Source organism: Heterodontus francisci, chromosome 3, assembly GCF_036365525.1.
Source record: "Heterodontus francisci isolate sHetFra1 chromosome 3, sHetFra1.hap1, whole genome shotgun sequence".
NCBI lineage: Eukaryota > Metazoa > Chordata > Chondrichthyes > Heterodontiformes > Heterodontidae > Heterodontus > Heterodontus francisci.
Window position 1 is genome coordinate 200,739,812 of NC_090373.1, and position 12,747 is coordinate 200,752,558.

General features: G+C 46.5%; 1 protein-coding gene across 1 annotated transcript in view; it reads right to left on the minus strand.

Annotated features, from left to right (window-relative positions):
* The window catches only part of LOC137367179 (dynein axonemal heavy chain 8-like), a 2,062,041-nt gene that overhangs the window by 415,278 nt on the left and 1,634,016 nt on the right, over positions 1 to 12,747 (minus strand). The window contains exons 93-94 of the mRNA XM_068028615.1: positions 11,734 to 11,910; positions 8,695 to 8,862 (exon numbers count right to left, since the gene is read on the minus strand). Coding sequence (XP_067884716.1) covers positions 8,695 to 8,862; positions 11,734 to 11,910 — 345 coding nt within the window. The remainder of the gene's footprint in view (positions 1 to 8,694; positions 8,863 to 11,733; positions 11,911 to 12,747) is intronic.

Below are 12,747 nucleotides of genomic sequence, written 5' to 3' on the forward strand. Positions count from 1 at the left end.
GAGAGCTAAAGTTAAAATTAAAGAGTTAACTTGGGGCGACAGAGTAACCCCAGTGAAAGCATGGCCAATATGGAGGAGCGTAATTCAGGGCTGGGTACAAAATTGCTAAAGCTAGCTCAATTAATTCCAAAATTCAATGCGGAGGATGTAGAATTATTTTCTGTGTCTTTTGAGAAACTGGCAAGCTAAAATGGCAAGCTGAGACCTGGCCTCTTTTACTGCAAAGCAAGCTAACTGGAAAAGCCCATGAGGTTTATTCCCTTTTGCCAGACAAAAGTTCATCAAATTATGAACTGACAAAAAATGCTATCCTCGGGCATATGGATTATTACCCGAAACCTATCACCAAAAGTTTTGAACCCTCAAGAAGCAAGCTAATCAAACTTATCTGGAGTTTGAAAGAAGTAAGCAGCTGGGTTTTGACCAGTGGCTGAGGGCTCTTCAAGTACAGCTCAGCTATGAGAATCTCAGGGAAGTAATTCTGTTAGAGGAACTGAAACACTCTCTCCCACTCTCCATAAAGACCCATGTAGAGGAGCAGCGGGTTCAAATAACCCGGCAAGCAGCCGTTCTTGCCTATGAGTTTGCTTTAATTTATGTCGGTTTTCCAGGGGATACCCTTTCCTAGTTACCCCCACAAATCCAAAAAGGACAAAGGGTGGGAAGGTGATAGGAGCCCAAGCAGTCCTAGGAGAGAAAGAAAAGCAGGAGACACAGGGGGCCCTCCTCTAGCCAAAAAGGAAGGTGCTATGAGCAAGAGTGTGACCTGGAGTCCTGTGTGCTTCCATTGTAATAAAGCAAGTCGTTTAAACATTGACTGCTGGAAACTAAAGGGAAAACCTGCAGGGTTAATCAGCACACACTCACTCAGTGAAGATGGAGACCTGATAGAAAGCACAGCAGAACGAGCTGCGGCTTTAACTGCAGTAACAGTGAGACTTACTACTGCCAGTGCAGGAAAATTTAATAGGATTCCTGAAGGCTATCAGGGTTTTGTGCCTGAAGGGAAAGTAACCCCATACCCTTCGAGTGGGCCAAGCAAGCCCATAAAGTGATTCTCAGGGATACAGAGGCCACCAGATCCTTTTTACTGCGAAAAATGCTTGACCTTTCCCCCAGGAAGTGCAGTGAACACCAGAATGGTGGTGAATGGTATTGGAGGGCAGTGTATGCCTGTACCTTTACACCGGGTGCACCTGGAGTGCGACCTAGTTTCGGGACCGGTGACCGTAGGGATTGTCCCTAGTTTGTCTGTGGAAGGGATTGACCTGCTCCTAGGTAATGAACTGGCGGGGGTGAAGGTGGTAGCCCCCCCCAGTAGTGAAAGAAAGACAACAGGAGATCAGAGGGACAGGGCAGCGGCAGGAGACGGATAACTGCAGTTTACCTGAATGTGCAGTGGATCAGGCCATGATCAAACCAGCTCCCCCAGAGGAGACTGCATTGGCACTGCAGGCAGATGACTATGAGGTCTGCCTGTCTGAGACTTTCTTTGGAAAGTTAGGAGACCCAGGGAATGAATTAAATGGATTTTCCCTAGCTGAGGCTCAGCGAGCCGACCCAGTATTGTGAGAGTTAGCACAGGCTGCCCAGTCTGAAAGTGAAGCAGAGGGAGTCCCTGATTGCTACTATTTAAAGAATGAGATACTGATGAGGAAATGGAGTTCTCCTCATAGACCTGAGAGCAAGGAGTGGACAGTAGTTCACCAGTTAGTGGTGCCACAGAGGTATCGGGGAGAAATATTAAGAAGGGCCCACGAGACTACAGTGGCTGTACATGCCGGTATATGAAAGACCAAAGCCCACATAAGACAGCAGTTTGAGTGGCCAAAACGCCACAAAGACGTGGTGGAGAACTGCAGGAGTTGCCACATGTGCCAGGTTGAGGAGAAACGCCAACCTACAGTGAAATCTGCACCCCTAAGTACTGTACCAGTGTTAGGAGGACCCTCCAGCAGAGGGCTTGTGAACTGTAAGGGACCCCTACTGAGAACAAAAAGGGGACAGGCAGGCACATGGCTGGCAAAGGTTTAGAAAGAGAAGGGGAAAAAGGGACCAAGAGGGCAGGTTAAAGGACGTCTGGGAGGAATCCCGGATAAAAACCCCGATGTCCGGTCAGCCAACTCCGAAAAATGTGAAAAATTAGACTCCACATCCTCCTATGTAAATGTAAACTCGAGAAGCACCGCGCCAGAGTTGCTATCTATATTGCGTGCAATTCCGGTCGCCACACTACCAGAAGGACGTGGATTGCGTGCAATTCTGGTCGCCACACTACCAGAAAGACGTGGAGGCTTTGGAGAGGGTACAGAGGAGGTTTACCAGGATGTTGCCTGGTCTGGAGGGCATTAGCTATGAGGAGAGGTTGGAAAAACTTGGATTGTTTTCACTGGAACGACGGAGGTGGAGGGGCGACATGATAGAGGTTTACAAAGTTATGAGCGGCTTGGACAGAGTGGATCGTCAGAACTTTTTCCCAGGGTGGAAGAGTCAGTTACTAGGGGACATAGGTTTAAGGTGCGAGGGGCAAAGTTTAGAGGGGATTTGCGAGGCAAGTTTTTTACACAGAGGGTGGTGAGTGCCTGGAACTTGCTGCCAGGGGAGGTGGTGGAAGCAGATACGATAGCAACGTTTAAGAGACATCTTGACAAATACATGAATAGGAAGGGAATAGAGGGATATGGGCCCCGGAAGTGCAGAAGGTGTTAGTTTAGGCAGGCATCAAGATCGGCGCAGGCTTGGATGGCCGAATGGCCTGTTCCTGTGCTATACTGTTCTTTGTTCTTTGTTGTCAGCAAGGGCTTACAAAAGGCAAATCATGCTTAACAAAACTACTGGAGTTTTTTGAGGATGTAACCAGTAGAATAGATAAGGGAGAATCAGTGGATGTGGTGTATTTGGATTTTCAGAAGGTTAGTGTGCAAAATTAAAGCACATGGAATTGGGGGTAATAAACTGGTACGGATGGAAAATTGGTTGACAGACAGGAAACAGAGAGTAGGAATAAATGGGTCTTTTTCTGGGTGGCAGGCAGTGACTAGTGGGGTACCGCAAGGATCAGTGCTCAGGGCCCCAGCTATTCACAATACATATTAATGACTTGGGTGAGGGAACTAAATGTAACATTTCCATGTTTGCAGACGACACAAAGCTGGGGGGGAATGTGAGCTGTGAGGAGGATACAAAGAAGCTCCAATGTGATTTGGACAAGTTGGGTGAGTGGGCAAATGCATGGCAGATGCAGAATAACGTGGATAAATGTGAGGTTATCCACTTGGGTTGTAAAAACAGAAAGGCAGATTATTATCTGAATGGTGATAGATTGGGAAAGGGGGAGGTACAACAAGACCTGGGTGTCCTTGTACACCAGTCACTGAAAGCGAGCATTCAGGTGCAGCAAGCAGTTAGGAAGGTGAATGGTAGGCTGGCCTTCATTGCATGAGGATATGAGTACAGGAGCAAGGATGTCTTAAGTAGTTATACAGGGCCTTGGTGAAACCACATCTGGAGTATCGTGTGCAGTTTTGGTCTCCATATCTGAGGAAGGATGTTCTTGCCATGGAGGGAGCGCAAACAAGATTTACTAGGCTGGGATTCCTGGGATGGCAGGATTGACATATGAGGAGAGATTGGGTCGACTAGGCCTATAGTAACTAGAGTTTCGAAGAATGAGAGGGGATCTCATAGAAACCTATCAAACTCTAACAGGACTAGACAGGCTAGATGCAGAGAGGATGTTCCCAATGGCTGGGGAGTCCAGAACCAGGGGTCACAGTCTCTGAATACCGGATATGCCATTCAGAACCGAGATGAGGAGAAATTTCTTCACTCAGAGGATGGGGAACCTGTGGAATTCTCTACCGCAGAAGGCAGTGGAGGCCACGTCATTAAATATATACATCTGTGTTCACTATGGAGAAGGACGATTTGGTGTGGAGATCAGGGAGGGGAATTGTGATATTCTTGAACATATTAGCATTGAAAGGGAGGAAGTATTCGTAGTTTTAGCAGGCTTGAAAGTGAATAAATCCCCAGGCCCAGATGAGATGTATCCCTGGCTGTTATGTGAGGAAAGGAAGGAGATAGCAGGGGCTCTGACACAAATTTTCAAATCCTCTCTGGTCACAGGAGAAGTACCAGAGGACTGGAGGACAGTGAATGTGTTACCATTATTCAAGTGGGTTCCAGGGATAAACCAGGTAGTTACAGGCCGGTGAGTCGAACATCAGTGGTTGGGAAACTATTGGAAAAAATTCCGAGGGACAGAATTAATCTCCACTTGGAGAGGCAGGCATTAATCAAGGATAGTCAGCATGGCTTTGTCAGGAGGAGATCGTGTCTAACTTACTTGATTAAATTTTTCGAGGAGGTGACGAGATCTGTAGATGAGGGTAAAGCAGTTGATGTAGACTCCATGGACCTCAGTAAGGCTTTTGATAAGGTCCCGCATGGGAGATTGGCTAAGAAAGTAAGAGCCCATGGGATCCATGGCAATTTGGCAAATTGGATCCAAAATTGGCTTAGTGGTAGGAGGCAGAGGGAGATGGTTGAGGGTTGTTTTTGCGAGTGGAAGCCTGTGACCAGTGGTGTACCATAGGGATCGGTGCTGAGACCCTTGCTGTTTGTCATGTACATTAATGATTTAGACATGAATATAGGAGGTATGATCAGTAAGTTCGCAGATGACACGAAAATTGGTGATGTCATAAATAGTGAGGAGGAACGCCTTAGATTACAGGATGATATAGATGGGCTGGTAAGATGGACGAATTTAATCCTGAGAAGTATGAGGTGATGCATTTTGGGAGGACGAACAAAGCAAGGGAATATACAATGGATGGTGGGACCTTAGGAAGTACAGAAGGTCAGAAGGGCCTTAGTGTACTTGTCCATGGATCACTGAAGGCAGCAGCACAGGTAGATAAGGTGGTCAGGAAGGCATATGGGATACTTGCCTTTATTAGCTGTGTACAGTTCTGGACGCCACACTATAGGAAGGATGTGATTGCACTGGGGAGGGTGCAGAGGAGATTTACCAGGATGGTGCCTGGGCTGGAGCATTTCAGCTATGAAGAGAGACTGAAAAGGCTAGGGTTGTTATTCTTAGAGCAGAGAAGGCTGAGGGGGAACATGATTGAGGTATACAAAATTATGAGGGGCATTGATAGGATAGATAGGAAGAAACTTTTTCCCTTAGCAGAGGGGTCAATAACCAGGGGGCATAGATTTAAGGTGAGGGGCAGGAGGTTTAGAGGGGATTTGAGGAAAACATTTTTCAGCCAGAGGGTGGTTGGAATCTGAAACGCAATGCCTGAAGAGGTGGTAAAGGCAGGAACCCTCACAACATTTAAGAAGTATTTAGATGAGCACTTGAAATGCCATAGCATACAAGGCTACAGGCCAAGTGCTGGAAAATGGGCTTCGAATCATTAGGTGCTTGATGGCCGGCACAGACACGGTGGGCCGAAGGGCCTGTTTCTGTGCTGTATAATTCTATGACTGTGTATTCAAGAGGGAGATATACATATTTCTTAATGCCAAAGAGATCAAGCAATATGGGGAAAAAGCGGGAACATGGTATTTTTTTTATATTCATTCATGGGATGTGGGCGTCACTGGCCAAGCCAGCATTTATTGCCTATCCCTAATTGCCGTTCAGCAGGTGGTGGTGAGCTGCCTTCTTGAACCGCTGCAGTCCATTTGGGGTTGGTATACCCACAGTGCTGTTAGGAAGGGTAGGCGGTGGCGTAGTGGTATTATCACTGGACTAGCAACCCAGAGACCCAGGGTATTTCTCTGGGGACATGGGTTCGAAACCCACCACAGCAGAAGGTGGAATTTGAATTTAATTAATAAATCTGAAATTGATAAAGCCAGTCTAATGATGGCCGTGAAACCATTGTCAATTGTTGGAAAAACCCATCTGGTTCACTAATGTCCTTTAGGGAAGGAAATCTGCTATCCTTACCTGGTCTGGCAATGTGGTTAACTCTTACATGCCCTTTGAAATGGCCTAGCAAGCCACTCAGTTGTACCTAACCACTACGAAGTCAATAAAAAAGAATGAAACCGGACGGACCACCGGGCATCGACCTAGGCACCGGAAACGACAAGAGCAAACCCAGCTCTGTCGACCCTGCAAAGTCCTCCTTACTAACATCTGGGGGCTTGTGCCAAAGTTGGGAGAGCTGTCCCACAGACTAGTCAAGCAACAGTCTGACATATTCATTACTCACGGAATCATACCTTACAGACAATGTCCCAGACACTGCCATCACCATCCCCGTGTATGTCCTGTCCCACCGGCAGGACAGATCCACCAGAGCTGGTGGCACAGTGGTATACAGTAGGGAGGCAGTTGCCCTGGGAGTCCTCAACATCGACTCCGGACCCCATGAAGTCTCATGGCATCAGGTCAAACATGGGCAAGGTAACCTCCTACTGATTACCACCTACTGCCCTCCCTCAGCTGATGACTCAGTACTCCTCCATGTTAAACACCACTTGGAGGAAGCAATGAGGGTGGCAAGGGCACAAAATGTACTCTGGGTGGGGGACTTCAATGTCCATCACCAAGAGTGGCTCAGTAGCACCACTATTGACCGAGCTGGCCGAGTCCTAAAGGACATAGCTGCTAGACTGGGTCTGCGGCAGGTGGTGGGGGAACCAACAAGAGGGAAAAACCTATTGACCTCGTCCTCACCAATCTGCCTGCCGCATATGCTTCTGTCCATGACAGGATTGTTAGGAGTGACCTCCGCACAGTACTTGTGGAGACGAAGTCCCGCCTTCACATTGACAGGGCCACTCAGCTCCTGACCCCATTACAGCCTTGGTTCAAACATGGACAAAAGAGCTGAACTCAAAAGGTGAGGTAAGAGTGACTGCCCTTGACATCAAGGCAGCATTTGACCGAGTATGGCATCAAGGAGCCCGAGCAAAACTGAGGTCAATGGAATCAGGGGGAAAACCCTCCGCTGGCTGGAGTCATACCTAGCACTGGAGAAGATGGTTGTGGTTGTTGGAGGACAATCATCTGAGCTCCAGGACATCACTGCAGGAGTTCCTCAGGGTAGTATCCTAGGCCCAACCATCTTCAGCTGCTTCATCAATGACCTTCCTTCAATCATAAGGTCAGAAGTGGGGATGTTCGCTGATGATTGCACAATGTTCAGCACCATTCGTGACTCCTCAGATACTGAAGCAGTCCGTGTACAAATGCAGCAAGACCTGGACAATATCCAGGCTTGGGCTGATAAGTGGCAAGTAACATTCGCGCCACACAAGTGCCAGGCAATGACCATCTCCAACAAGAGAGAATCTAACTATCTCCCCTTGACATTCAACGGCATTACCATCGCTGAATCCCCCACTATCAACATCCCAGGGGTTACCATTGACCAGAAACTGAACTGGAGGAGCCATATAAATACCGTGGCTACAACAGCAGGTCAGAGGCTAGAAATCCTGAGGCGAGTAACTCACCTCCTGACTCCCCAAAGCCTGTCCACCATCTACAAGGCACAAGTCAGGAGTGTGATGGAATACTCTCCACTTGCCTGGATGGGTGCAGCTCCAACAACACTCAAGAAGCTCGACACCATCCAGGACAAAGCAGCCTCCTTGATTGGCACACCATCTACAAACATTCACTCCCTCCACCACCAACGCACAGTGGCAGCAGTGGGTACCATCTACAAGATGCACTGCAGCAATGCACCAAGGCTCCTTCGACAGCACCTTTCAAACCAGCGCCCTCTATCAACTAGAAGGACAAGGGCAGCAAATACATGGGAACATCACCACCTGCAAGTTCCCCTCTAAGTCACACACCATCTTGACTTGGAACTATATCACCGTTCCTTCACTGTCGCTAGGTCAAAATCCTCGATCAGCCATGATATTTTTTGAATGGCATTGCAGGCCTGAAGGGCCGAATGGCCTACTCCTGCTCCTATTTTGTATGTTTCTATCGAAATTCATAATGTTGACCCTGTCATAATGTGTAGAACTATCGAGATCACTGACTGCATGCAACTTCGAAAAAGCTGACGACCCATGTCATGTGAAGACAAGGGGGCAGCTTTTCACTTGTTGATCATTACTGATTAAGATGCTCAGCTGATGCCATCAGGGAGTAGATCAAAACGTTCTGATCGTTGGGCTTCATGTAAATTTCTTAAGCAGGCTGACTACAAGTTTGAAACATTGTTTGCCGGCTCTCTGCTTTAGAGACAAGTCCAATACCTATTTAAGTTGAGTTTTCACCTCTTAAAGCAAAATGTTCTGTCACACGGAAGGATCTTTTGGCCCAACTTTTCGACTCTGGGTCAGACATGTTTGCGGCAATGGTTTCCAATTTAGTGATATCCTGGTGGAACAGGTGGGGGCCGTTCCAATATCAGCAGGCTTTATTCCTAAATTAGTAGAGGGTAGCCAGGCGGACACTACAGCACACCTTCTGGCATAAAATATGAATGCTAGAAGCATCACCCTCAAATTAATTGACCTTATTCTATTAGCAAAAGTAGGAACAAGATTTGGTATATCTCTTTATCAGGGTGATGCCTTGCCACAGCACACTTCAAAATATCACATTCTTGTTAATTAAATAACTGTCAGAAGTCATCTCTCACCATTCAGTACTTATTGTTTACAGGCAAAACATTACAGTATTATAATAAATTGAGTCACCTTCAAAGATTCCCCCCAGGATGGCTTGAGACAGGGTCTCTCAGGGTCCATGGTGACTGTATCCATTTTTTTTTGGAAGAGAACCAGCACACAGTCAAGAATCCTCATAATCAGGTGCGGTGGTTTGGCTAATTTACGCACAGTGGAAATATCAGCGGGCTTGATTGTCTAGGAAGTGAAACATGTTAACATGAACGTCATATACACAGGCAGTTTTCCATTACACTCAGAAAAATAATCATTTACCAAGTTCCTAGTCAAACAAATGAAAATCTGCCCCCTAACTCATGCTGTGATGCAATTTCCTTGTTGTTGTTCACTCTAAAGAAATTGCTTCCCTTCCTGAGTCCAGGCTGTTTCCCTGACCTGGCTCCCACTTTTGCCCATTCAGAGGCAACTACATTCTGCATCGAGGCCTCCAGAGAGACAACTGTGGGGGAAGGGAATCCCTGCTCCTGGCCTCATGGCATTAATGCATTTATTTTGGAAGGACGGATGGAGGCACATTGGAAACTTCCAGAACAGGCAAGACCCTGCACAATAAGTTTCCACCATTTTGCAGTGAATTCCACAGGTCTCATTTTCAACTTGTAAATAAATATTTTAATTTATTTTACTGGAATATTTTACTCAATTACAACTGTTTATTATTATTTTAATAAACTGTTACTGGATTTTGTAATTTATAATTTGAATTTTTTATTTATTTGTTATTCTTGATCACATCTTTATTGATAGAATCATAGAATTATAAGAATGGTGACAGCACAGAAGGAGGCCATTCGGCCTGTCATGTCTGTACTGGCTCTCTGCAAGAGTAACTCATCTAGTCCCACTTCCCCTGCCTTTTCCCCGTAGCCCTGCAAATTTTTTCTCCTCAGATAATTATCCAATTTGGTGTACTAGATGAGCAAACATTTCCTCCAACTAATAGTGGGAAAACAGAAGATCTAATGTTTTTGGACCCATTACCAACTCTATTCCCTTGCCACCAACTCCATTCCTCTCCCTGGCAACTGTCTGAGACTGAACCGGACTGTTCATAACCTTGGTGATATATCTGACCACAAGATCAGCTTCCAACCATATATCTGCGTCATCACTAAGACCACCGAATTCCACCTCTGTGACAACACCTAACTCCACGCTTGCCTCAGCTATCTGCTGTTGAAACCCTCATCCATGCCTTTGTTGCTTCTAGACTTGACGATTCCAATGCACTACCATGTTCTACATTCCACAAATGTGAGATCTTTCAAAACTCTGCTGCCTGTGCCCTAACTCGTACCAAGTCCCGCTCATCTATTTCCGCTGTGTTCGTTGACCTACATTGGCTCCCGGTTAAGCAACACCTCTATTTTACAATTCTCATCCTTGTTTTGAAATCCCTCCATGACTCCATTCCTCCCTAACTCTGGGATCTCCTCCAGCTTTACAGTGCCCCAAGGTAGCTGTGCTCCACCACTTCTGGCCTTCTGAGCATTCTCGATTTTAATCAGTCCACCTTTGGCACAGTGCCTTCAGCTGTCAAGCCCCTCAGCTCTGGAATTCCCTCTCTAAATCACTCCGCCTTTCTACCTCTCTTTCCTCCTTCATGATACTCTTTAAAAAAACAAATTCTTTGACCAAGATTTGGTCATTTTGCCAAATATCTCCTTATGTTGCTCAGTTTGTTTGATAACACTTGCAAAGAATTGTTTTATTATGTTAAAGGTGCTATATAAATTCAAGTTGTTGCTGAATACTATCATTTCAAAATGCTTCTAACGCAGGATAGTTTGGCTTTTGAAATGATCGGTCAACATGGGAACATTAAGGGCAAATTTTTTTTTAGAGATACAGCACTGAAACAGGCCCTTTGGCCCACCGAGTCTGTGCCGACCAACAACCACCCATTTATACTAACCCTACAGTAATCCTATATTCCCTACCACCTACCTACACTGGGGGCAATTTACAACGGCCAATTTACCAATCACCTGCAAGTCTTTGGTTGTGGGAGGAAACCGGAGCACCCGGCGAAAACCCACGCAGACACAGGGAGAACTTGCAAACTCCGCACAGGCAGTACCCAGAATTGAACCCGGGTCCCTGGAGCTGTGAGGCTGGGGTGCTAAGATGGGACACAATGGGCTACATTTTACATTGTCACTGCCGATAATAGCGGTCCACCCATGCGGACTGCATGCCGCGGAGCCGCCGCGATATTCAGCATGGCGGCTCATTTAAATGGCTGGGGCGGACCGCCTACCCTGATGACGTGGAGGGGGCAGGCTGTCCTACCCTGGCAATGACATCAGCCGCCATTGCGCAGGCGCTGCCGCCATTTTTAAAGGGCTTCAAGCCCTACTTTACAATCTAAATATTTAAAGCTACATAGATCTTAAAAAATTAAATAAACTGATCTTGACCGACCCCCCAATAACCATAGAATTAATTACCTGCCCTCTCACCCCAAAACACATACCTTATGCACATGACCTTCCCTCCCCAAAGTTCATAAACTTTAAACATTACTCCTTTCCACCATCCCCTGCACCAAGGAAATTACTCTGGCACCACTCCCCCACACTGCACTGAAAGATTTACCTGCTTTCCCCTCCCCACCAGTGTTCTGCCTCGGAGGTGTGGCAGTGTCGGCCACCAGCACGAAAATTGCTCCGGGACTGGTGGCAGGAACAAGAAGGTAATATATTTCTGAATTTAAATTTATTTCAATATTTAAATTTGGCTCCCATCACCGAGCGGTTGGGGGCTGCCATGTGGCCTTGCCGCAGCCGACAATATTGGGCCGGGCCTTCCTGGTGTCGAGGCCAATGGCGGGCCTCTGCCGGAGGCATTTTTCGGCGCTCCCCACCATGACCCCCGACGTCGGGGGTGGGTGGGGGGGCTGTAAAACTCAGCCCAATGTAGTGGACATTGACAATTGGCAAGTGTCTCCTTAATAACCATGGGTGTTCAGTTCGTTTTATGTGTTAGAAAAATGCATTTAAGATGGTTCCTGAAATCCCTCCTATATCAATTAGCCAAGATACTCACATTCAGAGCAGCCTCTGCAGCTTCGAGTGCTGGCTTTGCAGCTATCAGCTTGTCCTCTGCAATATTTTTGTCCACTTCTATTTCATCCACAATCTTCTGGGCCTTATCTTTCACTATCAAGACTTCATTCTTGACCAGCTCTGCTGCTTGTGCACTCACTGTCACCTCTCCTAGCACCTGAAGGATATTATAGTGAGAAATACATGAAAAATATTTTTGATATTGTTACTCAGTGTGATGCTTCGGTTAATGACATTTTTAATGACATCAAGGGATATGGGGATAGTGCGGGAAAGTGGCATTGAGGTAGATGATCAGCCATGATATAATTGAATGGCAGAGCAGACTCGATGAGCTGAATGGCCTACTCCTGTTCCTATGAAATGCAGTTCTCAATATCATGCTGCCAATAGGCTGCAAGCAAACCACTGCAGCTCACCAGCACTGAGTTGGTGCAGATAGTGCAGTCCCAAAAGTGCCTGTTCCTTTTGACCCCACAAAAATAATATTAAACTTTCTGTTTTTGATCCTCTTTGGCTGTACGGCAAGGTACGACTGGGCAATCATCTTGTAAAATAACAATCAATGTCATAAGACAGGTTTGTAGATTAAAAGGACCTACTGCCTGATCAGGCAAGCATGCTGGCAATCCAGTGGTAGGCCTCATTCAGGATTCCAGCTGGGAGGGCAGAAATGGGGCAGTAAATTTAGCAACATATTTTTGGGGCACTACTGCCCCATTTCTGCTTGACAGAGCCAGTAAAAACTCCCCCATAATCTGTTCGATACAAACTCTTCAATGTTGTACCACTGACATGTTTAGGCTGATTTTAACTTTTGGAGGTGGTGGAAAAATGAGTGGCAGTGGACCAACCACTTGCTATAAACCCCACGCTATTTTCCTTTCAAAGGAAAATTGGTTAAGACATTGGAGAGAAGGATGATCCACCATCGTCTGCTTTCTGTCACTGCCAAAAGCTCAAATCAGCCCCATTCAGTTCTTGGTTTCAGCTG